Source organism: Ochotona princeps, chromosome 7 (assembly GCF_030435755.1).
Source record: "Ochotona princeps isolate mOchPri1 chromosome 7, mOchPri1.hap1, whole genome shotgun sequence".
NCBI classification, from domain to species: Eukaryota; Metazoa; Chordata; class Mammalia; order Lagomorpha; family Ochotonidae; genus Ochotona; species Ochotona princeps.
The window spans coordinates 41,483,877-41,511,707 of NC_080838.1; the positions used below are offsets into that span (position 1 = coordinate 41,483,877).

Here is a 27,831-nt window from a genome sequence, read left to right on the forward strand (position 1 = left end):
TCACTATTGACAAGATGTCCCAAGAAGATGTCTGTTAGAAAGGGAGAAGATGGCTGAAAAATCATAAAACTGGAATAAAGAGGAAAGGTTTTTCTAAAGGGGAACACCTTAGCTGTACTATTTGCTATGGTGTAAGGGGATCTGTCATGCAAATAAATTAAAGGCCTACACAATGACTGTGACAATTCTTTCTCTAATACAGGTTCTTCTCAGTTTTGATACTAAGAGAATTTGCACACTTTGAGACATACTAATCAAGAAGGGTGATGTGCCAAGAGGCATGCTAAATGCTACAGAAAAGCCATGGATAGATTTTAAGACTAGAGTATTCAAATCACATGACCAGTGGAAATGATTACACACACACACACACACACACAGCCCTACACCCCTCTGTCTTTCTCATATCCATCAGGCCTAGCAGAACAGGAACTTCCAGCACCTTCAGGGCCTAGGGATCCCACCCACTACAGCAGTCAGGTCAGTGGGAAGGAAGTACTACTTACATTCCTTGATGAACAAGTAAGTCAGTGTCAGCACAACTGTGTGGCCGCTGAAGAGGAAGTCTCCACACAAAATATGTGATCCAGTAATGGATAAACCACCACCGGAGATCAACCGAAGAATCCGCTGTATTTTTGCCTGAGAGTCTCCATTGAGCTGAATGACACAAGATTGGGAAGAAAATCAAAAGGCTGATAACATCTCATTGCCATCCTGGTTGTGCATTGTGGTCATATTGTGTGGCGTCCACAAGGGTCATCAGTTGTGACCCTTCTCTCCCTGCTTTTAGCCCAAAACATCAAAAAAGAATTGAAGGGAGGCTCCTGAAACAGTGTTTTACTCCAGATATTGGCGACTTTTATTGACGTTTTGAATTATTCAATATGTTACTAATAATATGCATTGGTGGTGTTATGTCCTTGGGCAGAGCTTTTAAAAATATTAATGACCAATGACTTCATCACAGCCACACACTGAAATGCAGATGAAATCTACTTTCTTTCCTTTCTGCAGAGGGAAGTGAGGGTTTTGGCCTGTTAATATTTTATTCAGCTGCATACCACAGTGCTAATCTACAGTGTATTGCGATCTGGAATTAAGTGGGAAGCCTCATGTGTACATACAAATGTATTACTGCTTGATTGAAACATTTACAGTTTAAAATAGGAACTACTCCACATTAAAGAACTGAAATAGGTTTGAAAATGACGGATTTAAGGGAATATTGACAGCTTTAACAATGAGCAGTTTTCATCAGAAAAAGCATCTACCAAAGAAATAACCTGTGCATTGCAGCAGGGACAAAGGAGAGTGGTTTCTCGGAGAAGCTGTAGAAGCCACTGTGAGAACAGAAGACGCAATGATGGGCCTGGGCAATCATGAAAAGTTTAAGCCCTACTAAAAAGTAACTGGATAGGGAGGAGTTGGTCAAAATGGTAGGCATGAAAAATTGGAATATAGAGATGTTAGGGAGTTGGATGGAGGGTTGTGGATCAGGCTTAAGAAGTTAAACAATATGCCATGGTGTATGGGATGTCCACATCCCTCTGTTTCCCATTCTAGCTTCCAGCTAATGCACACACTGAGAGACACAGGTCATGGCCCACGCTGTTCAGTTCCTGCCATCCATGTGGTTCCTTGCTCATGGCTCTACGCTGACCCAGGTTCGGCTGTAGGCTTTTGAGGAATGAACCAGAAAACAGGAGATCTCTGCCTTTTTGCCTTTCAAATAACTTAGTTAATTAAAGAGTGATACTTAGGCAAATACATGATTTTGTACATGGAAGACAAATATAGGATGACTATAACTGGCTCCTTGTTTGGGACTTAGGAGGACAAGTAACATGCTACCTTTTACATTCAATCACATTGCTTTTCAGCAACTGGCCCCTGTTGCCTGGCTAATCCAGGCTTGACAGTGGTTAGCCTGGCAATGAGGACAAGGCTATGTCTTGTCCATCTACATGTATAGTGGTGAGGGAAAATAAGGTCTGTGGTTGATAAAGAAAGACTCTGGGAGTATAGAAGTTAAGTCAGCCCCAGAGCACGCAGAAAACCATCTTAACCAGTATAGCAAGCAGTTCATTGCCTAAAACATCCCTCTTGGGGTACCTAAGAATGTCCTGGTTTTAAAAACATTAGATGGGGCCCGGCAGCATGGCCTAGCGGCTAAAGTCCTCACCTTGAACGCCCCGGGATCCCATATGGGCGCCGGTTCTAATCCTGGCAGCTCCACTTCCCATCCAGCTCCCTGCTTGTGGCCTGGGAAAGCAGTCGAGGACGGCCCAAAGCTTTGGGACCCTGCACCCGTGTGGGAGACCTGGAAGGGGTTCCTGGTTCCCGGCACTGGATCGGCGTGCACCGGCCCGTTGGGGCTCACTTGGGGAGTGAATCATCGGACGGAAGATCTTCCTCTCTGTCTCTCCTCCTCTCTGTGTATCTGACTTTGTAATAAAGTGAATAAATCTTTTAAAAAAAACATTAGATGGAAGATATGTGTGTGTGTGGTTCTCCCTGTCTATCACCCTGCTTTTCAAAATAAATAAATAAATCTACAAAGAAGGACAAAGAAAAACAATGTTTGCCAGTGGTAGGCACAGTGTAGTAAAGTTGACAGCATCCCATACTGGAGCATTGGGTTGAGTCCCGGCTGTCCTGCTTCCAATCCAGATGTCTGCTGATGTGCCTGGGAAGACAGTGGAAGATGGCCTGAGTGCTTGGACTCCTGACTTCTGCCTAACCCAGCCCTGGGTCCACTGTGTGTGTGTGTGTGTGTGTGTGTGTGTTTCTTCCTGTTTCTCTACTGCTTTCCATAATAAATCTACAAAGGAAAAAGAGGCAAAACCACAAGAATGTAAATAAGCAAGAGTAGAGATACCTTAAATGAAACGAATCAAGCATAACAGGTGATCTGCCGGGAAGAGACTGGATTGGGAAGGCAGTAAAGATGATATCAGATGAAGACAGGAGGCCTGTACGTCACCAGACTACATGACTCACTCCAGGTACATCTCAGAAAAGGTAGATGACCAACTCCATAATGTGATGCACCCTTAACATGTAGGATGATATCAAGCCATGAGCTTGATCAGATCAGCCATTGTCCTTCAGGAGCCCCCTGTCACTATTTGGCACATGCAATTGTGCACAGTGAAAACAAATAAAATGTGTGCAGTCTGCCTAACCAATGTGTTCCCAGTTTAAAAGAACACAGTATTCCCCCTTCAAGACCATAATTTATTACTTACTCACCCAAGCTAACTCTTTAATTTCTTAAGTATATAAAGACTTAAAAGCCATCAGACCCTTCCTTTGGGGTCAGATGGATTCACAGGTACAAATAGGAACTGAAATAAGCCATTCATCTTCCCTTCTCCTTGCTTCCTTGTCAACACTGTTCATGGGTGACAGTCCTCCCTGATTTTTAGCTATTTCTGGCCAGTTGTTGTCTAAAAATATTAAATGGAAAATTCTAGGAATAACACAATTCATAGCCTTTACGTAACTTCTACAATGGTATTGTTACAATGGTCCTATTTTATTATTGCTGATAATCTCTTTCCATCACCACTATAAGAAATAACTATCACAGGTATGATGTGTAAGGAAAAACAGCACCTACATGGTTCAGTATTATTTTCACTCAGTTATTCACTGGGAATCTTGAAACACAAGGACACAAAGAAGTCTTATTTGAAAGACAGAATGACAAGGAAAAGAAAGAAATAGGAGGGAGAGATCTTCTTCTCCTAGTCATTACCAAAATGGCTGCAACAGCCAGCATGGGGCCTGGGTCAGGTGAAAGCTAGAAGCCTGGAACCCCACCTGGATCTCCCATGTGGGTGACAGGAACCATCAATGGATGTTCTTCCAGGTGCATTAACAGGACACTGGTTTGGAAGTGGAGTGTCACACTCTAATATGGCATGCCAGCATTGCAAGTCATGGCTTAGTCCACTGTAGTATGTCAGTCCATCACTGCCATCTTGAGATGTTAGATCACGCGTTGTATAAACACTAAACAGAGCCCCAAGAGAAGGGAGTAGGGGGAAAGAAAAGGTCAAAGAAAACACGAAGAGAGAAAGAGAGTTCTTGTCTAATAGAAATTTTCCCTCTTTGTTTTTCAGGCCACTGGGATCACCAATGATAGCTAATTTAAGACTCTTGGCCTTCCGATTTTCCTATTTCAGATGCCATGTATCTTGTTACTGACATGGGATTGATATACAAACCCAAGAGGACAGCAACAGTGCAAACAGGCAGAGTGGACAGGATTGGTGTGACTGTAAGGTTTCCTCCAGCTGGGACATCCACGCACCATTTTCCACAAAAACAAATTGGGTATAGGAGAACCCAACACAGCTACTGCCAGAGAAAACCCTTCCCAACTACATGTTCTAGCAAATGATGAAGTATGATGGACATCTATTAACAGAGAGACAGATGGGGTCCAAAAGCTTTCTCAGAAAGAGACATGGTGCTATTGCAGGCAAGTATTCTTCCATGTGGCAAATTAAGTTTGAAAAGCTAAATCATTTCATTCATTACATCACAAGTGGACCACAATTTATCTAAAAAAATTTTTTTTGAGTGCACATCAGTGCTGGAGTTTGCGGTAGAATCAAGGGACTTAGAGTAAGCGACGGTCAGGCAAGGTTTTTTTTTTTTTTTTTTTCTTTTTTTCCCTCCTATTGGTAAAGATGCCAATGTCCTTGACTGAAGTCCCTGGGTTCCATTCCCAGCGCTGCTCCCAACTGTAGCTTTCTGCTCATCTACACCAGGAGAAGCAGCACGGGATTGCTCAAGTATTTGGGTCTTTGCCATTCAACAGAGACTTGGATGGTGTTCTCAGCTCTGGACTTTGGCCTGGTCCAGCCCCGGTCAGTGCAGGCATTTGAAAAATGAACAAACAATAGGAACTTGCACGTTTTCTCTCTCTCTCTGCCTTGTAAATTAAGAAAAGTGGGTGGTGGTGGTAGTAGCACAGTGGCATAGCACACTAAACCACTATCTGGGCACCTGCACACATGTAGGAGACTTAGAAGAAGCTCCTGGGCTCTCAGCTTTGGATCAGTCCAGTTCTGGCTGCTGTGACCATTTGGGGAGTGAAGAGTGGATACAGGATCTGTCTCTGTCTCTTTATCTCTGTGTAACTGTTTCAAGTAAAATAAACCTTTAAAAAAAAAGAAGGGTGCCCAGACTATATAAGGGAGACAACCATGAAACTGTGAGTCACAGATGTCACCGTAATGGCTCTTGGGACATCACACCTGGTGAGTGACACGTGGCGGTAGGCTTCTATTACTAGATCTGGCCCCTCAGCACACGTTTCCATGTGCAAAAGTCTGTCACTGTTGGTAGTCATGAAGGGCATTCTACAAAGTCAGCCACACAGGACGCAGGTAGAGTCTCTAATGGTTTTGTAACCACAAAAATCTCAGCAGCACTCAAAGCCAGCAGATGACCCAAATTTAGAACAAACACCATTGTGTTCCTGTTCTGTGAACACCACATCACCTCTAGTCAAACAAAGTGACTGTGTTTGTTTTCCTGAACCACAGTTCAGGTGCCCATAACCTGCTTCTGCTTCAGGAAGTGGCTTTGACGCTGAATAAGGGGCCTGGGTCGTAAGGAGGTGGTCAGTTTCCATGACGGGCAAGGGCAGCTTGGTGATCCAGGGGACATGCTGACTCATGTGGCTTTCAAAAACCCTTCTACAGCTGATGATCTTGAATTTACTTTCTTTTCTGTAATCACAGCAATTCATGCCTGCAAACTTCATCCCGCTGCTAGACTGGGCTGGGCTCCCTTTCTGCAGCCACCTCTCCATTTAACACATGGCAATAGCCCATTAGTCCTGTTTGTTATGCTTCTCAACTCCTCCCATGCCCTAAATTAGTTTCACTCAAAATCAGCCAATGTTTAAATTCAATATGTACACTGTTTTAATTACAGGCACTTTCTGCTTTGATGGCTTTGGAAAATTATAGCTTCTCCAAACAACGCCTATATTTGGTGAGGGCGACTGCTGGCTCCTCCTGAGCCAACTATTTTTCCTTCGCTGCACATATCTGCTTAGTGTTCAGCAGTTCAGTGGAACATCATTCCTTTGTCCAGAAAGCACGTGATCTCTAAGTGTTCATTCTCTAAACCGCAGTGTCCTGGGGTCTAGATGGTTAGTGGCTCTCTCAAAAACTGACACTACCTAGAGGAACTGGAATTCCTGCTTCAGAGGGCTGTAGGGGACCTTCTATACTGCATCTCAGCAACCAGTCACTCCAGTCCAACTTCTAAGAATTGTAGGTCACCCTCCACAAATCTACACATCTTGTCGCTCCTTCCTTCCAAATGTGTCTGAAATCAAATGACCGATCCCTCACATGACCAAGGGCCCTGACCACTGGGCAATCTGCTCAACATTCACATCTCTGGACTCCCTGTTCACTCTTGAACTTACTGTGTGTGACTAAGCTACTCTCCTGGCCCTAAGCTTCCATTCCAGCCACGTGGTCACTCCCTTGCTTGCTTCCTGCCCAAATGCTTGCTTGCTAAAGAAACATTCCTGACTGCTAGATAAAATGGCCCCTACCCTCCTACTCGCTTTCATCTTCACTCAGCTCTGCTGTTCTTCATGTGATGATCATGTGGCTCATCTCCACGGGACACACTAGGATTGATCATTTGTCATTCCTCAGCACAACAGAAGATCCAGGAGAGGAACTTGTCGTGGTTCCTACAGTGCCTGGTACAGAAGAAGCCTTACTCATTAGATGAATGTATGAATAAGTCAATGAGGTAGAAAAAAAGCAGAGTCAAGCACCCAATGATAATTTTTGGTTAGCAGCAAGTGAACATTTTTGCACAGAAAGGTGTTCATTTTTATGTACACATTTTAGTTTCTCCCCACAAATCTATAGAAACATGTTAATCTCAGTGAAAACGAAGTGTCTAGAAGAATGCATGATACAAAGTGTTCAATACCATTTCCTTGCTATTTCTCTGCACAGGTATTTGGAGGTGCTTACCTTGGGAGCACATTGGAAATGCATTCCAGGCACAGGGAGAGTAGTAACGTACATTGTGATACAGCGATACAGGTACAAAGTCCCAATGATAAAAAAGAACCTGCGCCCCACAATGGACCTAAGGGAAAAGTAGAGAGGGACAGAAACCGGTTTACCAGTTATTTTTGTGCCTACTGTAATACAGAACAATGCTCTCCAGGAGAAACTAATTACTGCAGAATGGCACCAACAAACAAGCCACAGCTAAACAGAGTTTAAAGGCTTGTTTTGGAGCTGCCCCAGCCCTGTAATTCCCTGGAGGGAGTGCACTTCAGTATCAAAAGAAACAAAGAGTCATCAATCTAGGTGGTTTAGCACCCCAAAAAATAGGGAGTGTGTGGGAATTGAGGTGACTAAAGCAAACTCAGTGTTCAGTATCACCTCCTCTGAGATGACACTCTTGGCCACCACTCTGCATGTTCACTCAATCTGTTCTAAGATTAATAACACCCTCTCTTGAGAACATATTAAAGGTAGGAGAACGCCATGGTCCCAGCGGAATTAACTAATGAATGGAGCTGCTATTATATAATTGGACAAGTAGGGAAGTGTGACAGGTCATTTAACCCAAGTTATAAAAGCAAGGTTTATTTGGGAACCATCCAAATGGACTTTGACGACAGTGGCACCAACTATTTTCTCAATGACTAGATAGATTTTTCAGAGAATTACACTTATGATGTCCAAATGGTCCTTCACATGGAATAGTAAGGTTGTAAACCAATTTATTTTATTTGATCTTGATCCCAAAAGGCAAACACAAAAACAGGGAAACAAACCAAATGACCCACAAGTTCATTTTCACTTTAAGTTTTTGTGGAGCCAATTGTTTCGGCTGCCATTACCCAGCGTGATTCTTTATCTGTGCACGTGTGGACAGCTTTCAGCCAGCAGGCTGTTCAAGGACTTTGAAATCATCTGGTCTTGCCCTGCCAAGCAAGGCAACTAAGATGGAACTCAAAACTCAATAAGTTTACAGCAGGATATTCTTTTAAAGTTGTTCATTTTTTTATGGACCCACAAATGATGCCACGAATATCCAAATGGCACTTGGCAAAAAAAAAAAAGATTCACTAACCCTAGAACAAGGTTACAAAGGATTCACCAGTTACACTGGGCCAACGGCTCTGCTCCTGGCACCACCTGCCACCTGGGGAAGCACCAGAGTCTCCTGAGTGTCCATCCCTTCCAAACTTTAGTTGTGTGGTCAGGTTTAGAAGCTCTATGCTTTGTGAATCGACAGATGAGCGGGATTCCATTAAGCCCATATAACTGCCAGTTATAACTTCTTAGGACACAGGTACCACTTCAGGTCTCCCTTTTTCAGAATTCTCACATTTTCAAAGCCAGTCATGATCAAAGACTCCTGGGAAAAAAGGCTGTTCCAGGCATGTGACATATAACACTGAGTTTTCTTCAAGACTGTGGTTCTGACATGGATCAAGGTCTAATTCAGGTAACTGTTTGGACTTCTAATTTAAGCAGTTACATACAAATCCATATTTTAACTGTGTGTCTCCAGTAGTTATTTTAAGTACTGACGCAAAACAAAAATTAGAATAAAAAAATTAGAGATGACCACTACCCAGACTGAATGATGAAAGTATTCCTTTATTCCAAAGGCACTTCTTTCAAAAGTTTGTTATTCTAGCTCTGTCTTTTCTAGGGCTAAAAAGGAACAGGTAACAAACAGTTCTGAATTCTCCCCTTGGTTAAGGGAAAAAACCAATTTACCTCCAAGCTCCAAAGGAGGGCTGTTTGGAATCCATACTCCATGCTGTTTGACATGGTGCGGTAATAACAGGGAATTATTATGAGTCAATTATATTCATTCCAGCATTCTGGGTTCAGCTGTACACACAGCAGAAAATGAACTTAGGGGAAGCATGCACTTTACAGCCTTATTTAGAAAAAGCACTATGACTAATAATTTTCTCCATAGCTTTGAAAGATGCTTTTAAAACCAGTGAGTGAGCAAGCTGGATTCCTCAGTCTGCTGGGATGTTCAAAGCAAGTTTGGAGATTTATTCTTCTACTTCAAAAAATACCAGAACCAAACCTACTGCAAGCTAACAAGGCAAACTCATTTGATTTGTGACTTGAAGAACGGATATCACTCGGATGCATGGCCTGGTTACGTGACCATGAGTTTTGACATGGAAAAATTTATGGTAATAATGAAAAGGCAGTTCGTAATAAACACAGCAATGAAGACTCAAACAAACTGAGGTGGTAGAGAGCATCTGGTCTAGTCTCATACACTGATGGGATGACAAAATTCTATATTGTGATTTCTGGGTTTGAGTCTCAGCTCCATGCTAAAACATGTCCTGTGAGGCAGTGATACTGGAGCAAGTAAATGGATTCCATGTGGGAGACACAGATTGAACCACTAATGTGTCCTAAACACCTTTAGAGTGAACCAGTGGTAGAGGATATTTCTGCTTTTCGAATAAACAAATAAGCTAATTTTTAAAAATTAACTAAGATGAAGATTGTACTTTGGAATGGAGTCTAACTCCATTTCATGGGACATTTTCTTTTCACACATTTATGGACAAAATGTTGCTGCAAATTAAAGGAGAAAGCAAACATCTGTGGCTTAAGCAGACCTTTTAGACACTGAGAGGACAAACACTAACATTAGAATCATATTCTTAACTTTTAGCATCAAGCTTGCCACGTGTTTCCTTAAACACATTGGATTGAGGAAACATACTAAGAGGATTATGTTAAAGGAAAATGCTTAGGAGTGACTTTGGTTTTTCAAAACTTCCAAGTTATATTCACTCCTACTCCAAAGCAATAATCAAATTGGGCATAAATTCTCTCACCCAAAAAAGATCATGTGGCACTAATAACGAATTTCTAAGTTTGAATTTTCCAGTTGTGCTGACTAGGTACACATCTTTTTTGTTAAAGCCCCAGATTATAGGTAATGCTCTGATCAAATTCCTGTTTAGTAGTTTAATTCCTAGCATCCTGGTGGGAGGCAGACTTCTGAATGATGAATGAAATCAAAAGCAGCACTGAAGGACTTTTGTTTTCCTGGAGTAGAAGTCAGCACTCAGACAGAGCAGCCCAAACAGCCACTTCAAAGCTATGGCCAAGTTCTAAGTATCTGCCAGGCAAACGCACTTGGCTCGCATGGGAGCTGAAGCCTGTGCCTTGACACCACAGCCTCCTTTAGGGCACTGAGAGAGAAATTTTAAACCCAACATCTATGAATGCCATTCTAAATTCCGTCTCTTAAACAAACCCTTACAACTAGAGGGGCCAACACGCAGGGGGAAACCCTAAAACAGAGACCTGCCAAAGAACAGCATGCTTTAATGCAGGCTGCTGATCAAAGCCCTGTCACGTTTTGAGTAATGGAGAAAAAGTGTCCTAGTCTGGTCCTTTCCCCACCTGCTGAGAAACTGAAATAACACAAGCAGGAAAAGCTGAATGTTTCCAGACCTTTCCAGACTCCTGAATTACCGCATGAGTACCACGGTTCCAGGTTACCAGAGTTATGGCTCAAATTCATGCCCTTGAAATCACCCACCCTAGAACTGGCAGACCCTTGTCACTTTCACACACAGTTAGGAGAGTCACTAACTCTGAGTCACGGTAGCACTAGTGGACCCTGCTACTTCCATACTTAGTTACTAAGTAAACATTCATCAACTGATGACAGTCTATGAATATGGTTTCTCGAAGACTTGCTTTCACCAAATCTCTGCAGGGCATTGGATTTAGCAGAAAAGCCTGGGCAATACTATCTTGATTATATTCCTACTCACTCAAAAGCAACAGCAAACCCAAAAGACACATTAGTCCTACTTACTTGTATCTTAGAAACAGCCACTGGGTGATCCATAATCCAACTAATATCATCCCATTTATTTCTGATACAGAAAATGCCCATTTCACCCGATCAATGTAATCAAAAAACTTGTCTGGTAGTGGAGGGCTGAGCTCCTTGGGAGGGACCCTCTCGTGTACGACTGTGATCATGACGGTGGTCAGGACAAGGTTGAAGAGTGCGTACACAAACGCAATGCCCGTTTTCCACCATTCCAGGGGAAACTTGTTCCTAGACTCAGTGGGCATAGCAATCTGGATATAGTCTGGGTACTTCTTGGCACCCTTCCGCAGCCCATTGGATAAGCTCTTGGGTTTACCGTTGCCATTTTTGCTTTCTTCTTCAGCAGGTTCAGCAGGTCTTATGTATGTGTTGGCAGGGTCGTTGGTCTGATTTTCCATATGTTCTTCAAGTTTTGCTGTCTCTATGATATCCATTGTTCCCCAGCGTTCAGATCAAAAAGGAGATGGTGAAGTCCTTGTTCTTCGTGAAAACTTAACCTTTTGTAATCCTTCTGATTCCAAGATCAACATGGACTCTTATAACTGATTTTGTTTCCTAACACAAAGATAGCCATCTGATTATTGTTCTGAGGCAGCTAGCTGTTGTACATCCACATCACTCAGGAAAGGAAGCCAATTCTTCTTGCCTCCAAAAGATGTTACTCTCCCACCTAGAAACCAAACAAACTCTGTTCAGAAACTGAGCTTGTCCGATTGACAGCCATCCAAAACAAAACAGCTTCAGCATAAAGAGACCAATACCCAAGCTGTTAGCTTGTCAAATAGATATCCAGTCAGAGCACAGTTAAACCTGCTGAGATCAAGTTTATTTACAAACTATTCAATGGTTTTATCTTGGAATTCTTATTTCTTTTTCAGTAGATGTAATATAAATAAGAACATTTTAACATTCAATTCCATTTACATTTCTTTAAATAAAAATCAGGCTCCAACATTGCATCCCCTTCCTTAGATCCCATTACTGTTGACTAACCATGAAGTCACAATAAACTAGAACCTAGTGATAAACATCACTCCTTTCCAAGACTCAATCTTTTCTATGGACCTTAAAGAATGAAGAGAAAAATCTGGTGAGTTGCTGACATGCATGGACCAACCGATAACTCTGCATGTTTCCCAATGCTTGTTCTTCTGGAAAAAATGAATCCTGACAGCTTTTTAAGAACATGTTTGAGATCAACACACAAGATATATTTGAAACACACTGCTTCAGTGATCCTTCACTCTTTGGAGAGCTGCACTACACCCAAGGGAAGTTGGTAGGCTTCAAAATCAGTAGAGACAGGTAAGTGCTGAATTCTGTCTCCTGTAGGCAGATTCACCAGCTGAATAATAAAGCCACTTGCGACCAGCAGCATGGTAAGTTACAAGCATTCTGATGCAGCTAGCATCATTTCTCCCCAACTGACAGACACAGGCATGCAGCTGGAGACCCTTACTCACCATTACACGATGGGCCAGGGCACCGCTGGCTTATGCTTCCCGGAGATGAGGCTTCTGGCTGACCAACACACAGTCCCGCCATGGCCTCTTTATACTGGCCGGTGCCCCAGCCCCAGCTGGGCTCAATTTAGGAGAGTAGTATTTTAGTCATGCTCCAGAACCCAGGCACCTGAAGAGGTTTTCAAACCTTGTAATTAGTCCCCACCCTGAGCGCACCGCACAACCCAAGCCTCTGTATCTTAAAGGCTTCCCTGTTGGGGCAATTTCAGACAGAAAAAAAAAAAATGAGGAGGAGGATCGATCCAACATGGGGACAGCTAAGACTTTATTTAGTGAAAGAAAAGGGAAAGTGTGAAAATGGCTCAATCAACATGTACAAGCACCTGCAGACAGATCAACTCCTGCAAGTGGTTTATTGTGCACCTGAAATGTCCCAGCGCTGAGTCTTGTGGGGCAGACTGATCATTTCAAAGGAGTGTCAAAACAGAAAAGCTGACTCAGATATGCTGCCAAATATGACCAAGAACAGCAGTCCTACAGGAGAAGACTGCCCACATCACTATGCCAGGGGAGAACTTGGTGGGTGGCGACTCAAGCCTTGTCCCCTCCAACATGTGGCTACACTCCAGCACTGTCCATTTTGAGAAAGCCAAAGCTGAGGGCATGCTGGCCTGGTGCATACGAGGTGGCTGTGGGGCAGGGGGCGGCCACAGGAGCCTGAGACTGGCTCAGAGATGTCACTGTGAAATTCAAACATCTCACCTTTCGGTGGTTCACTTAAGGCCCCAGCTGTGACTACCTTAGGACAGGTCGAGACAGGCCCAGAGTCCCTCTGAACTGACAGATGATTCTCACAGTGCCCGAGCACAATGCTGTAGAAAGAAGTGGGGAAGAGAATGTATTTTTTCAACACCGCACATGGACTACTTCTGTTGAAGGTACCGAAGCTCTAACTCAGCCGTTGCTTCTTGACCAACCTCAGCCTAATCCACTGGTAGCATCTGACCAAGCTACCATCCAAATTCCTTTCCATTTCACTCTCCTAGGTGTGCTCTCGGCTGCTATTTTTATGAAAAAGAAGCCTGTGATTTTTAAAACCCATATCACCACAAAGGATGTAGGCGGTCTTTATAAGGTTCTAGAACACAGAATATAGAACAGCAGAAAATTCAATTAGTAACTGTGTGCTTTTTTTCTTTTAAGGAGAAAGCACTCAGTAGCCATTCACCTCCTGGGACTCTAGGAGGATGAGTGAAATCATTATTCCTGAAGAGCTCGGCGTCTTGGGACCGAGAGCATTCCGAGAGGACCATGCCTGTTCATCATCACCCGCGGTAGCACGGATGCTTGCCTTGGGATTTCATTACAAAGATTAAATAGACACAGCACATATGCTCTGTGACAATCCATGCCGGGACACAAGGCTTATATCAAGATGCCGATTCAGACATACCCGATCCTGTGGTCATTCTTTAGCACCAGTGTCTTGGAAGCTGACAAAAGCCACGTGAGCAGGTGATGATGTCATTGGTTCCCTTGTTCAGACTACCATGCCAGAGCCCAGGTGGGCATGAAGTGCTTCAAATGCCCTGATGTTGCAAAAACACTACAACCTAACTGAGAAAGTACCGGAAAAGTTTAGAGAGCTCTGCAGACTCTTGTCCTTCTGAAGACAAAACAAGACACAGAAATCTCTAGTGCACTGATACAGCCTAGGTTTTCATTTGGTTTTGTGTAGAGCTGCATCTGATTTATTACAGAAATGTGAGATTTAAAGTTAAGAAATTGTTAAAATACAATATATCCTTTCATGGAACCACATGTTAAAATAGAAGATATGATTATCTTGGAAAAGCCAGAAAGAAATCTGACAAAACTCAATTCCACTTGGGATCTGGCAGGCAGGGGTGGGGTGGAGTGGGGTGGGGTAGGGTGGGGTGGCTATTCAAGAGAAGGAACAGAAGGACATAGAGCTATGATTTCAGTGTCAACATCACAGTGTTAGGTGTGTGATCTCTGTTCTCATATCTGGTGGAAACTTAGCTGCAACTGCTACTCTTGTGATCCTTAAGTGAACCTTACAATCAAAATTGTCAAATTAGAAAACCATGATGCAGACTAGGATACCATTGTGCTTGCTTTACTCTTCTCATTTCTACTATTCAATACTCTTCTAGCCAATCAGCCAAGGCAAGAAAAAAGAAAATGGAAAAGAAATCACCAAAGGGCAGAAAAAAAATGTATGCTAAAACATGTACATAAAACAAAATATGAGCTGGAAGGCTATGTTCTGTTTACAAAGTAAACACATCCAGTTACAGCACTTCGTTACAGAACCAGTAATAGTCAATGAGGAAGCCTAATAAAAATACAGACACATACTTTACTCTTGCTTATTCATGTAGCCACTACACCAGTGACAGAAAGGCCCCCAAAGCCTAATAATGAAAAGAAAATGTATAGAACTTCCACAATGGAAGCCTTAAAAAAGCCGCTGAAGATAAACACAAAGCTATATCATATTCACAGGAAGTTAAGATGTTATTACATAAGAGTTTGATCTTATCATATCGATATGTATTAGCCATTTTCTTCAAATCCCAATGGGGGGCCCGGTGGCGTGGCCTAGCGGCTAAAGTCCTCGCCTTGAAAGCCCCGGGATCCCATATGAGCGCCGGTTCTAATCCCGGCAGCTCCACTTCCCATCCAGCTCCCTGCTTGTGGCCTGGGAAAGCAGTTGAGGACAGCCCAAAGCTTTGGGACCCTGCACCCGCGTGGGAGACCCGGAAGAGGTTCCTGGTTCCCGGCTTCGGATTGGCGCGCACCGGCCCGTTGGGGCTCACTTGGGGAGTGAATCATCGGACGTAAGATCTTCCTCTCTGTCTCTCCTCCTCTATGTATATCTGGCTGTAATAAAATGAATAAATCTTAAAAAAAAAATCCCAATGGGATTTTTCCTGTAGTTCAACAAAATGATGAAAGCTCTCAGGGAATAAAAATGGAAGCAACAGCTTTGTACCGCTAGATTATATTACATAACTAATGTTGGGGCGAGGCATTTTTTTATTGGAATAAAAGCACAGAGTTACTCTGAATTTTTCCTAAGGAAATAAATGGTAGATAAAATATTTTTACAACTACTAAAAAAAAAGATTTATGTATTTGATTGTTAGAGTTACAGAGTAGGACAATTCACACACACACGTGCACACATGCCACAAAGATATCTCCATCCCCTAGTTCACTCCCCAAATGACCATGATGGCTGGGGCTGAGCCAGGCCAAAGGCAGAAACCCAGAACTTCATCTGGATCGCATTCATGGGTGCAGGGACCCAAAGACCTGGGCAATCTTTTGCTCCCTTCTCAGTCACATTATCAGGAAGCTGGACTGGAAGTGAAGCTGGTGTCCACAGGGGGTGTGAGTGTCACAAGCATGCAGCCCAATCCTCTGCACCACACGCTGGCCCACAAGAATGTTTTCAGTAGAGAAAATTAGAAACAATCTAATAGCTAGGAAAAGCAGATATGAATGAGCTAGTTTTCTTAATGTTACAGAAAATTATATAGTGAGATTATAGTTATAAATATTGTAAAGTAGACATATAAGTAATATAAAGGAAGAATGCAGCACACAATTAAATAAAAACTTTAGATAGCAAATGTAGAATCCCAATCATAAGCAGTTATGGCTTTTTGAAAAGGAAAAATGGGAAAAGGGTGCTGGAACACATACTGAAGGCTCACAGAAATGGTGCAAGTATGAAGCACTTGCTTGGTGAGTGTACCACAGCACAGCCAAAGTGCAGGAATGAACCTGAAGAGGCCCCTCAGAATGATGTGAGTTCAAGTCCAAAAGCCCCTTGGTGGATACTGTTGAATAGTGCATTAAGCCACTGCCTGTCATGCCAGCATCCCGTAAGGGTGCTGGTTCAGTCCAATCCAGTTCCCTGATAATGTATCTGGGAAAGTAGCAGAAGATGACTTGAGTCCTTGCACCCATGTGGGCAACCAGGATGATGCTCCTTGTTTTGGCCTGGTCCAGTCCTGGCCCCTGTGGCCACTTGGGGGAGCATATCAACTTATGGAAATCTTTCTTTTTGTGTCTGTTCCTGTCTCTGTAACTATTCCTTTCAAATAAATAATAAATATTCTTTTATAAAAAGAAATGTTTTGCTTACAACATTTGTAAACCTCCTGAGTAAGGTATCTGAAGTATTTAAGATAAGATATATTAAATTTATAAATATAGTTTAAAATTAGCTATCAATGTTTACACATGGGCTTTAATGTTTGGAAACAATCTGTTAAAGGTTAACATCAAACATTTCATGGTGAAAATGTGTTCCTACATTTTCCAAATGAAAATTATGCATAAAAGATTCACATATTGAGTTTGAAGTCTTAAAAAGCAAGGGTGAAACAGGCTTTCACTGAATTCGATATCAGTTAAAACAAGCAGTTGATAATTCCTTAACAAACACACATACTTTCTCAGACCTTAAAACAGGACTCATCTATGCACTTTAAAGCTAATAAAATGTCAAGATATAGAATTAGTGGATATGAGTTGTCAACAAATGTTACTCATAATGCCAGATACTGTTTTTGTGTATTATCTAATTAAACCTCATTAAAACCAGATAAAATATTGTTAGCCCCATTAAAAAAATAGAGATTAAAAAGTGAGCTGCCCAAAGGGAAATAGGTAGAGCTGACAGAACCTAGATTTGGAAACCTCAGGAACTCCTGTTTGTAAATGGTATGACATCACTTTTAGTACGATTACAGGGTTTTTTATGTTTTATTTCTTTGTTTTTGTTTATTTGAAAAACAGAATAAGAGACAGTGAGAGCGAGAGAGATTGGTATGTTCTATCTGCTGGTTCAAACCTCCCCAGACAACAGTTAGGGCTGGGCCAGGCAGAAGCCAGGAGCCTGGAAGCCCATCCAGGGTCTCCACATTGTTGGCAGAGGGAGCTGGGTTAGAGGTGGAGCAGCCAGGTCTCAAACTAGCGTCTCTCTGAGATGCCTGCATCGTGGTACCAACTTTATCTGGTATGCCCCAGTGCAAGAGACTAAAATCTTTCTTTTTCTTTTCTTCTTAAAGAAAGCTTTGAAGCATAAAGTTCTTCATGAAAATGAAGATTTCTCAATTTTTTTCTTACTAACAGTCTTAAAGATTAGCATGTTTGTAATTGGCATGTGCCAAAAAAGGTCTACAGAGGGTTTTCATATTGCCAGTAAATCCCACATTTTTTTTTGGTATGAAGAGAATTAACTTAGGGAAGTGACCAGACTGTGATAATATTATTATTCCCTCCCCTCCCCCCTTTTCCACCCCCCACCCCCTACATTTTCTCTTGTATTTTACAATAATATATAGTCCTTCAGCCGCAGTCACAATGCCAACATTCTGCCATTAATGAAATGTGATGGCTTCTTTTTCATAGACTGTGACCTGGTTGTTAATCTTTCTGCTGGTGATTGGACAAACTCTGGTGAAGAGATGTGATTCCTGTGAACTTGGAAACAGAAAACACAGCCCTTGGGGTGGTGGGACTGAAGCTCTCCAGCAGGAAGAGAGGAATCTTCAAGGCAGATAGAGTGAGAGGGAGAGGTGATTTAGCAATCTGGGGTACAATATGACCAGGCGGTAAAGCGAAGGAATGGATGACACATGAATGAGGGAATGGTAGATAATGAAGATCAGATAGGTAGAGGAGGTGACAGGAGTCGCTCCATGTAACGGGCAGTACCTGCTCTGTGCTAAATGGTCAAACAGGGCCGAGCAGTGCTCGGGTGACACGACACACGTCATTCTGAACAGCAATGATGATCTTCTGCTCCTACTTTCCCAGTTTTCCCTCTGCACTGCACTGCAAAGATGTATAAGCCTAGAAAGTCATTCCTGTAAGTCTTAAACTAATTATTCTATAATAGGAGGCTGCGTGGATTTATCTACTGAAGTGAGAGATGTCTAAAGATTAATAAAAATCTCTTTTGTTTAATGTTTTTAAAGGTACATAAAGAAGAGAGGTGCTGTGGTGGGTGGATTGCGCTGTGGAGTCGTCATGCTGGCATCCTGTATGCATGTTAGTTTGTTTCCCGGTTGTTCCAATTCTGACCCAGCTTCCTGCTAATGGTCTGGGAAAAGCAGCAAAGATGGACCAAGGCATTTGCATCTCTGCCATGTATGTGGAAGACTAGGAAAAAGCTCCTGGCACCTGGCCAGCTCCAGTCATGGCTGCTTCAGTGGATGGAAGTGTGCTCTTTGATTCTCCCTATTAGTCACTCTAATATTCAAAATAAATAAATAAAGCTTAAAAAAATAAAGGTACTTAAGCACTTGTAAGGGAGCTAATATTTTCTGCTAAGAGTAGTAGTTAGGTCTAAGAGAAATAAACACAAAGTGACTCAAACAGCTTCACATTATAGCCACCAAACCACACATCCCTTTCCATATCAGCCTAGAGATCTCATTCTGTCAAGAGATCACAGTCCAAATCAGCAGTGCATTTCCTGGTCACTAACATTTTCCCTTAGGTTTGGAAGTATAATCTTTATGGCAGGAAACCAGGGTAACAAATAAGGAGGCAAAACCAGAATGATTTATTTAAGATAACATCATGCCTCTCTTAATAGCTCCCTTATTCTATGCCCTAGTTATTACTTGAGATTCACCTATGGATTTCTCCTTCTACCACTGGTGATCAAACAGTATGTATGTTTCGTATGATTTCAAAAATGTTGCAGGGAACAATATCAATAGGCTACTACCACGCATATTTAAAAATGACCCAGACTGTGTTCCCAGCTCCTGTTTTTTCTCTGGCTCAGTCCTGACTGTTGTGGACATTTGAGCAGTGAATCAACAGTTGGAAGTACCCACTCTCACTCTGCCTTGCAAATACACAGAAAAAATAACTTCTTGAAACATTATTACTAGGGGCACTGAAAGACAATATTACTACTTTGAGACTGAAGCAAAATTATTTGTAAGCAAGAATCTATCGAAAGAAGTTGAGTCATCCTGCTCTCATATGGAAGGAAGTAAAGACAGAGACAACAGGAGAGTCCACGTTTAACGAAGTATCAGTGGTCTGCGCATTTGGTAGCCACAGCAGAGGGTACACACTTAACAGGAAACTGACTCACATCACCAGTGCTGCTATACAAATGCCACCTACACACATTTTCAAACAATTTCCTGGTAGAGATCTAAGGTCTAGAATTGCACATGTTGGTATTTGTTTTAAACAAAATGGGCTACTGGTTATTGTATTTGTCCTTAGTGCTTTGTGCCAATATTATGAGTTCTAGAGATAGCTTAATACAGCTGGAGAGATTTAGGAAAAGCACTTCCTGGTGGCAAGAATTAAACACAGATTAAGGAGAAGGAACTTTCTAGAAGGTACCTAAGCAGCTGCTGAGGTATGGCACAGGCTTGGCAGAAAGTTACAGAGTTCTTTGCACCTTCAAGTCCTGAGCTACAGTTTATGCATATTCCTGTGGTACAGCATGTTTTTTTATTTTTTTAAGATTTATTATTATTGGAAAGCCGGATATACAGAGAGGAGGAGAGACAGAGAGGAAGATCTTCCATCTGATGTTTCACTCCCCAAGTGAGCCACAATGGGCCGATGCGCACCAATCCGATGCCGGGAACCAGAAACCTCTTTCAGGTCTCCCATGTGGGTGCAGGGTCCCAAAGTTTTGGGCTGTCCTCGACTGCTTTCCCAGGCCACAAGCAGGGAGCTGGATGGGAAGTGGAGCTGCCGGGATTAGAACTGGCACCCATATGGGATCCCGGGGCGTTCAAGGTGAGGACTTTAGCCACTAGGCCACTCCGCCAGGCCCACCCAGCATGGTTTTTAAAAACAGGAAAAGGCAGAAACCATGGATGACCTAGAAAGAACAGTAAATCCTAAGTTTCCTACTCTGGGACCAAGCACAAAGATATTCCACACACGAAGGAATAAAGCTTACTGATCACGAATCCATGGTCTATGCTAGTTCAGGATCAGCCAAATTAGGCTTTGCTCTCCAATGCCGTGGGTCTGGAAGAAGCAACACCTTTTCTAAAGTTGTGAAGTTTCCGTATTAGCCACTAGTTAGAATGTCAACTGCTCTGCTATATGTAAATAATTATCTCCCAGAAATATTTTGATCTGTGCTTTCCCTCTAGGCTCCAGTGATGTGTCTACAAATAATCCACTAATGATGATTTATGTGTCTTAAATTTGGTTCTGTTTTAAATTTGAAGAGAGATCGACTTCCCAACTGCCCAACACTTTAGTAAAGGACTGTCCAACAAGACAGAATGACTTTGCAGTCTAAATTTACATACATAATTAGCATCTTGAACCTAACAAAATGCCATTTAAACAATTAAAGACTATTAAACTGGTTTGTTAATGATATCTACAAAATATTTTTTCCACTGAATTTTTATTCTAAAAGAATTAAGGGAATGTATAATAAACTTTCAGAATTCAGAATCTTCACTAGAAAGTCTACATATTTTAAAAATGAAAGAAAAGAAATATGGTTTATTTGCCACAATATTTAAATACTGCTTTAGGAACTACTGGTAGCTAAGAGATATGCAGATCAGATGTCAATGTGGTAGATGGTCACATTGAGGACATTGGGTGTCTTTAGAATAAATTTGTCTGTTTTCAGCTCTAGAACAACTGATCTAATAACTTTGGAGACTAACAAATTAGTTTTAAAACTGGCAGAACAGCTAAGACTTCAATATCTGTTGACGACAAATTGCTGGTTTTCAAAGCTTCTAATAAGCTAATGTGGCTTTTGTTCCTACTCAATTAAACAATCCCTGTGTAGATTAGAACATTCTACCACTGTGTGTAGGGTGGCTACCAATATAATAATGAGCTGTGAGCTCCATGCAATTGTCTATTTCCTGTGTGTGAGAACCTAGAACACAACTCATGGTTTTTGCTTTGTATTTTCTCTCAGAAACATTATCATGTAAGAAACTTAGTTCCATATACCGAGGCTGTGGCTCTGGCAGGCATTCAGGAGCAGAGAAAAGGCAAAGGAGATTAGCAATTCTCTCTCCTGCATTCTCCTGTGCTCCTGTCTGCTTCTCAAACAGACAACTGAGTCAAAAACTTGGACCAGGTTTTCATGGTACATGTATTTGATTTACAACTAACAGCAGTAGGATCCATGTAGAGTAGCTGGTACCTTCCTAGCAGCATTATTAACTGAAATGGTTTAGTCCTAACCTAGAGTAAACATACTAACTGGCACCTGTGGAATAAACCAAGAAAGATGGGGGAAGGCTCCATGTTTATTTCCTGTAGCAGAGTACTAGAAAATTTCAATTAAGGAATAATTTTATTTTGGTGCAATTCATGCCCAGTTTTTTCATAATCTATGCTTCCATGAACTTTCTGAAGACTTTACATGAGCTGAAGACGGACTGTCCAGAGCACAGGGCACCCTGGGATATTGTACACAGAACTAGGACAGGGAGCATTCCCCTCACAGCCTTTCCTCCCAGCCTGGGATGGCAATTTGCTCTTGTCCTGCCCCTCTTATCTACAGTCAGGGGAAGGTCCAGAAGCAATCTACAGTTTCTGCTTTTGAAACTTTCATGGTAGATTGATCAGACATTTTCCCAATGCTTGGTAGCAGGCTGCTGGTTGGCTGGGGAGTTTGCCCCAGGATGAGTATATCTGTTTTGGCCACCATCAGTAAATGGCTCAATGAAATCTCTTTAAGTGCACTTCTCTCTTGGTCTTATAATTTGATTTAGCACATTTATTTGGTGTCATTTATCTTAAGCCTCAATCAGCTACCAAACAGCAGATAATCATTACAGGCCTGATTGGCTGGGAAGGACAAATCAGTAAAAACCACAAATTCTCCACACACTCTCTATCATGTATTACTAATTACTGCTGCATTCATGAGATGTTTGAGTAAACCTGCACACATACACTTTTAAAAACTCTTTTCTGATATTTTGCTGTTGTTAAGGACTTATTTATTTATTTGAAAAATCAGTGCACCATTAAGTCAAAAGGACATCAAGATCATCTACGTTCCAAGCTGCTGAGATTCAATGACAGTAAATAAGCTTCTAGGAAACCGTACAAGAGTAACTTTCAAACACGAAAGTTCTCCCATCCTTACTCAATTGAGGAGGCCGGTTTTTGGGTTCGTTTTCTATTGGGAGGAGATTAAAGTAGCATGGATGCGAGTGTGTGTGTGTGTGTGTGTGTGTGTATGAAAGAGAGAGAGTTTCCCCAAGTGCACTGGCCATAATGGACTTTGATTTAGTTGGTCATTAGTGCTGTTGTCAAAGGCACAGCTAACCTATATGAGGCTTTTCAGAAATGGTTAAAGATGCAGACAAAAGTATTTGGTGAGGACAGGAAAACTGAAACTATGAAATAGCTAATGAGAATTTGGGATTCAATTTGAACATCAACACCAAAGCTTTAAAATTTTATGTTAAGTACAAGGGATTAAAAAAAAAACAAACAGGTATATAGAAAGCTTTTAAGGAGCCAGTGCTGTGTCATGGTGAGTTAAGCTACCACCTTCAGTGCTAATATCGAATATGAGCCCTAGCTGGAAACCTGACTGCTCTGCTTCTGGTCTACCTCCCTGATAACGTGCTTGGGAAAGCAGCTGCAGATGACCCAAGGATTTGAGCCTTGGCATCCACATGGGAGACCCAGAAGAAGCTCCTGGCTTCAAATCATCACTGCAGCAGCTGTGAGCAGAACATTTCTATCTCTCTTTCCCCACCTTCCCTCTCTTTCAAACTTTTTAAAAAAATATTCATCTTTTTAAACTATTTTTTTAATTGGAAAGTCAGATATACAGAGAAAAGACAGCAAAAGTAGTCCATCTGCTGGTTCATTCCCCAAGTAGCCACAGTTGTGGGAGCTTAGCTTATCCAAAGCTAGGAGCCAGGATCTTCTTCCAAGTCTCTCATGTGGGTGCAGGGTCCCAAGGCCTTGGAACATCCTTGATTGCTTTCCCAGGCAACGAGCAGGGAGCTGAATGCGAAGTGGGGTTGCCAGGATGAGAACTGTTGCCCATATGGGATCCTGGTGCGTACAAGGTGAGGATTTCAGCCATTAGGCTACCACATCAGGCCTTCAAACTCCGTTTTTTAAAATAAATGAATAAATCCTTTTTTTAAAAGAAAGCTCTTAAAATCATACTGTTTAGTGAAATAATGTGTAAACTCAGGCTAAGCAGTATTTGCTGCTTAGCTATGCAATAACTGTCACATCATTACTGAGAGGGTGAAAGGCAAGACAAACAGCAGACCCAGAAGGTAGAATTATTTCCATCTGCAGAACTGGGTTCTAAGTACTGAGAAAAGTAGAAAAAGAGAAGGCTGGCTCCTGTCTTTCTGGATTTTTTTTTTTTTTTTAGTCAGTAACTATTTTTTTCCTCCTGTCCAGCAAGAAGTCACTTAAAAAAAGAACAAGTAATAAAAACTTTTATAAATTAGAGATGAGCCTCAGTAACATTTGCAGTTTAGCGAAACCATATGCCACATAGACTTAAAAGTGAAAACTCAAACTGTAAGAATAGATACATGGGTAGATAGGAATTTTTAAAGTCTTGGAGATGTAGATGAAGCTGAAAATAAAATCCCAAAGAAGCAGAATAGTCTTTTTTTTTTTTTTTTGGTTAATAGCCTTTTCAAATGCTAAGCCCCATCTAGCAGCCATGGAGCAGTGAACAGAAAAAAAGGAAAATAGTTACAGCAGAGTGATTTAGCACTGGTCTACGCGTTCATTGGAGGAACTATGACCAGTACTATTTCATACAGGGTGAGCAGGTTCAGAAAAACACAGGTTGATTAAAAGCATTGTCTTTAAACTTGAATACAATGTCAAGGGATAGAAGGAAACGTTCTAAACTCTATGTTCAATTAGCATCAGGAAGCTAGAAGATGTAATTCTACATTTAATCTTATTTCCCTTAGATCTAATTTTTATTGATGGCCCTACATAAATAATAAGTGCTTCACTATAAATAACCTTGAAAATGTTTCTTAAAAAGTTCCTAAGCTGTCAAAACCTGGTATTTTGGAAAAAAAACCCAAAGAAATTTACTTTGATGATCTGACCCTGTAAAACAAAGAAACAGCCTAGAAAATTTTAGTTTTTCTTTTTTGCTTCCATAATATTGTTTATAATACAAGATACACAATGAGCCTACTGGGAGATGGTAACCTCTTTGCAAAGCATATTCAAAGACAAATGACAACATCCCGATTTGTATACACCTGCATCTTAGAGGCTTTCTTAAGACTGGAAAAAAAGATTGTGATTTGGTGGGAGGTGGAGTTGTGCTGAAGGGAAAAGAGTAAATTCTGTCTTCAAGGATTTGAAGTCCAAGAACAGAAGAGCAGATGATTACAGCTCATGTCTCAAACTGTTCAAGCCACTTCTTTGCTGAGACACATTCCTTCTCATTTCACATCCAATCACTCATAATTAAATCTTAGCTATCATCTCACCCTCGACCTCCCTTCCCAACATACCTGTCCACTCCGAATCCTGTCCATGTGAATTCTTCTAATCTATTTACCACTTTTCTCTCTGTGCAGCTCATGTAGTGAGCCCTTACTTTACAGAGGGCAGGAGCAAGCCCAGACACATAATAGCCATTGTAATTTTTCAATGGATTTCAAATAAAATTCATCCATATATTGTATGTATATTTTTTAAAAATAAAAAGCTGACACAATACTAGGAATAGCAGGCACTACTACCACCTGCACAGAAAGGACATCGATAAAACGACAACTCACTCAGAAATTCAAGGGCATTCTTGCAGAAGGAGAAAAGTAAAGCTTCCGTCATTCTTTAAGGCCACCCTCCTGTCTGCTAACTCTGGTTTTGTTCCCAGTCCATTTCCTGCTTTACAGCCCTCTTAAGAGCTCTTGCATCACTTCCAACCACAAAGTTCATTGCTTATTTTTGACTTAAACAACAAAGTAGCTTATAACCCCAAATCTGAAACATATTCCAGGTAGAGAATAGCACAAGGAATTCCATGAGCTACAACAATTACCATAGGAAATGCAGCTATATCTGTGACCGACCCTGGAAACAATCTCAGACGCAAACTCAGAAAATGTTTCACCTGCAAATACTTCAACATACTTCAGATAGAGATTTTTTAAAAGAACTCTTAAGCCCTAAGGCCACCGTCCATGTCAGCTAAATCAGTATGATTTCCTTAATAACTAAGGTCCCATTCAGATCACCTTTCGTTTCTTTAGTGACTCAGCCTTTGCTTCTCAGTACTGCTTGCAAGGCCCCTCTTTACCTGGTCTCTGCCTGCCTTTCTCCTCAGTTCCAGCTTGGTGTTCTTCCCCTATAGTCCACACCTGCAGCCATACTTATTGAGCTTCTTCCCGTTCCCTTCACCTGCGCTGCCCCTTTGCACCAAGCCTTTATAATGTACACTTTAGCAGCTTCTGCCTTTTTCCACCACAGATCCTCTTGCTTAGACACCTGTCTCTCAGGAGCCAGGTGGCAGTGAAAAAAATCACAGTCTCAAAACCCTTTTCTGCTGCAACACCCTGGACTATGCTTCTGGGCCCAGAAACGAACACTCTGAAACACCACACACTGTCCATGGGGTCACGGAGCCTAGTGGTCTGCTGCTTAAAAGCGAATCTGATTTATAACTTCATGCTGGTTAGAAATGAATCTTCCCTTCTTTTGGTTGCTTCATCACGTATTTTCACGGTAATGATTATCACTCATTTCTTTTTGCCTTTTAATTTATTTATTCACAGAAAATTCCTAGGGAAATCTCTTAAAATGTGTCCCATAATCAGACTCACACTTGGATTGCTAATAGTAAGAAAATCCACAGGCGTACTTGAATAATTCACATAACCTTTAATAACCATAGAGCCTTTCAAATGTGACAAATACCTGGATGAGCTAGAAGCAGGACAGAAGGGCTTCTGGACAAGAAAGACACAACCAGTAAGGCAGGGGCTCTGGGGTCCTACATTTACAGGAACAGAAAACGACTTTATGTTATTCTTTGTGATACCAATTGTTGAAAACAGAAATGTGCTCATCCAAGGACATTGCTGCTATTTCAACAGAAAACTGCCTAAATAAGCTGACCTTCCCTGAAGTGCTTCATGCAAGGGCAACCAGAAACCTGTGTTTGAAGATCAGTTGTCAAAAGGAAGTTTTCTAGGCAATGATGATAGTTGATAATTTTATACAAATTTCCTTATCTATAGAAGTAGGATATGCATAACAATGAAGTAGAAGTGAAAATTTCTCTCGGTCCCGAGTAAGCCTATATTCTGCTATGAAAGTATGATAGCATATGATGATATTAATGTATAAGATGTAATATGCAATATGTTATTATTGTTTGGTTTGTTACCTTTAAGGAAGTTTTGCCTTGAGAAGCATTTACAGACAAGCATATATGTTTTCTAAACAACTCATCAACAGGGATCGTGTAAAGCTAATGGATTTGTCACTATTACGCCAGTCTCTGAGCGAAGAAAGTGCTTTTATTTTAGTTTAACAACACTTAGTGGAATCTCTTGAAATACTTTAAATATTAAACACTTTTGAATTTGTATCTTATGAATAATTTAAGTTTATATAGTCCAGACTTAAGAATCATAAAAGCTGTGGCTCTGTTACATAGTACCTACTGCTGCCCAATAACTATTGTAATTGCTTTACTTACTTGATAATAACCACAGCCTTGAGAGGTGGCTATTACTGTTACCCGTGTTCTGTGAATAGGCATAGAGATTAAGTTCAAGATCATCAGCGAGTGTGTAGTGGAGCCAGAATTTGGTGCTCTGCTAGTCCTGACTCAGCATGGGTCCCTGCCATGCTCTGCAGAAACGCATGTGAGCACACAGCTTCGGGATGAAATCTGACAGCACAGACAAGGAGGCAGGAGTGCAAGCTGCTGGAGATGGGCAGACTCTCATTGGCAGACCTGTTCTGGTGCATCCTTTTGATGAGCGGGAAAAATATTCCAGAATCAAATGGGAACATCTTTCCTTTGTAACTGTGATACCCAGGCTGGGTCAATTCAACTGCTACAACTTTTCCACGCAGGGGCAGGGCACAGTGGAGTGGTGGGGCGGGGGAAAGGTATTAGCCAAGTGGTTAGGGGAACAATTGCGACTTAGTTTTGCACTCTCACTAGTGCAGACCCTGGTTTTCACTCATCAGCTCAGACTCCCAACTGGCTTTTCAGCACTGCAGACCTAGGAATCCACCAATGACATAACTGGGTCCCTGCTATTCATGTAGGAGGTGTGAACTGTGTGAGCTTGCCAGCTGAGGACTGGTCATCGCAGGCATTTAGAGACATTTATATCCATCTCTCAAATAAAAGAATTTATAACACAGGGGACAGAATTTCCCCCCAAAAGTAGAA

The 27,831-nt window shown here is 41.6% G+C and overlaps 1 protein-coding gene across 3 annotated transcripts in view; it reads right to left on the reverse strand.

The window, feature by feature from the left end:
- The window catches only part of SGMS2 (sphingomyelin synthase 2), a 93,980-nt gene that overhangs the window by 6,421 nt on the left and 59,728 nt on the right, over nt 1–27,831 (reverse strand). For all 3 annotated transcript variants that reach the window (XM_058666967.1, XM_058666966.1, XM_058666968.1), the window contains exons 2-4: nt 10,897–11,587; nt 7,029–7,146; nt 507–660 (exon numbers count right to left, since the gene is read on the reverse strand). In XM_058666967.1, coding sequence (XP_058522950.1) covers nt 507–660; nt 7,029–7,146; nt 10,897–11,351 — 727 coding nt within the window. In that variant the 5' untranslated portion in view covers nt 11,352–11,587. The remainder of the gene's footprint in view (nt 1–506; nt 661–7,028; nt 7,147–10,896; nt 11,588–27,831) is intronic.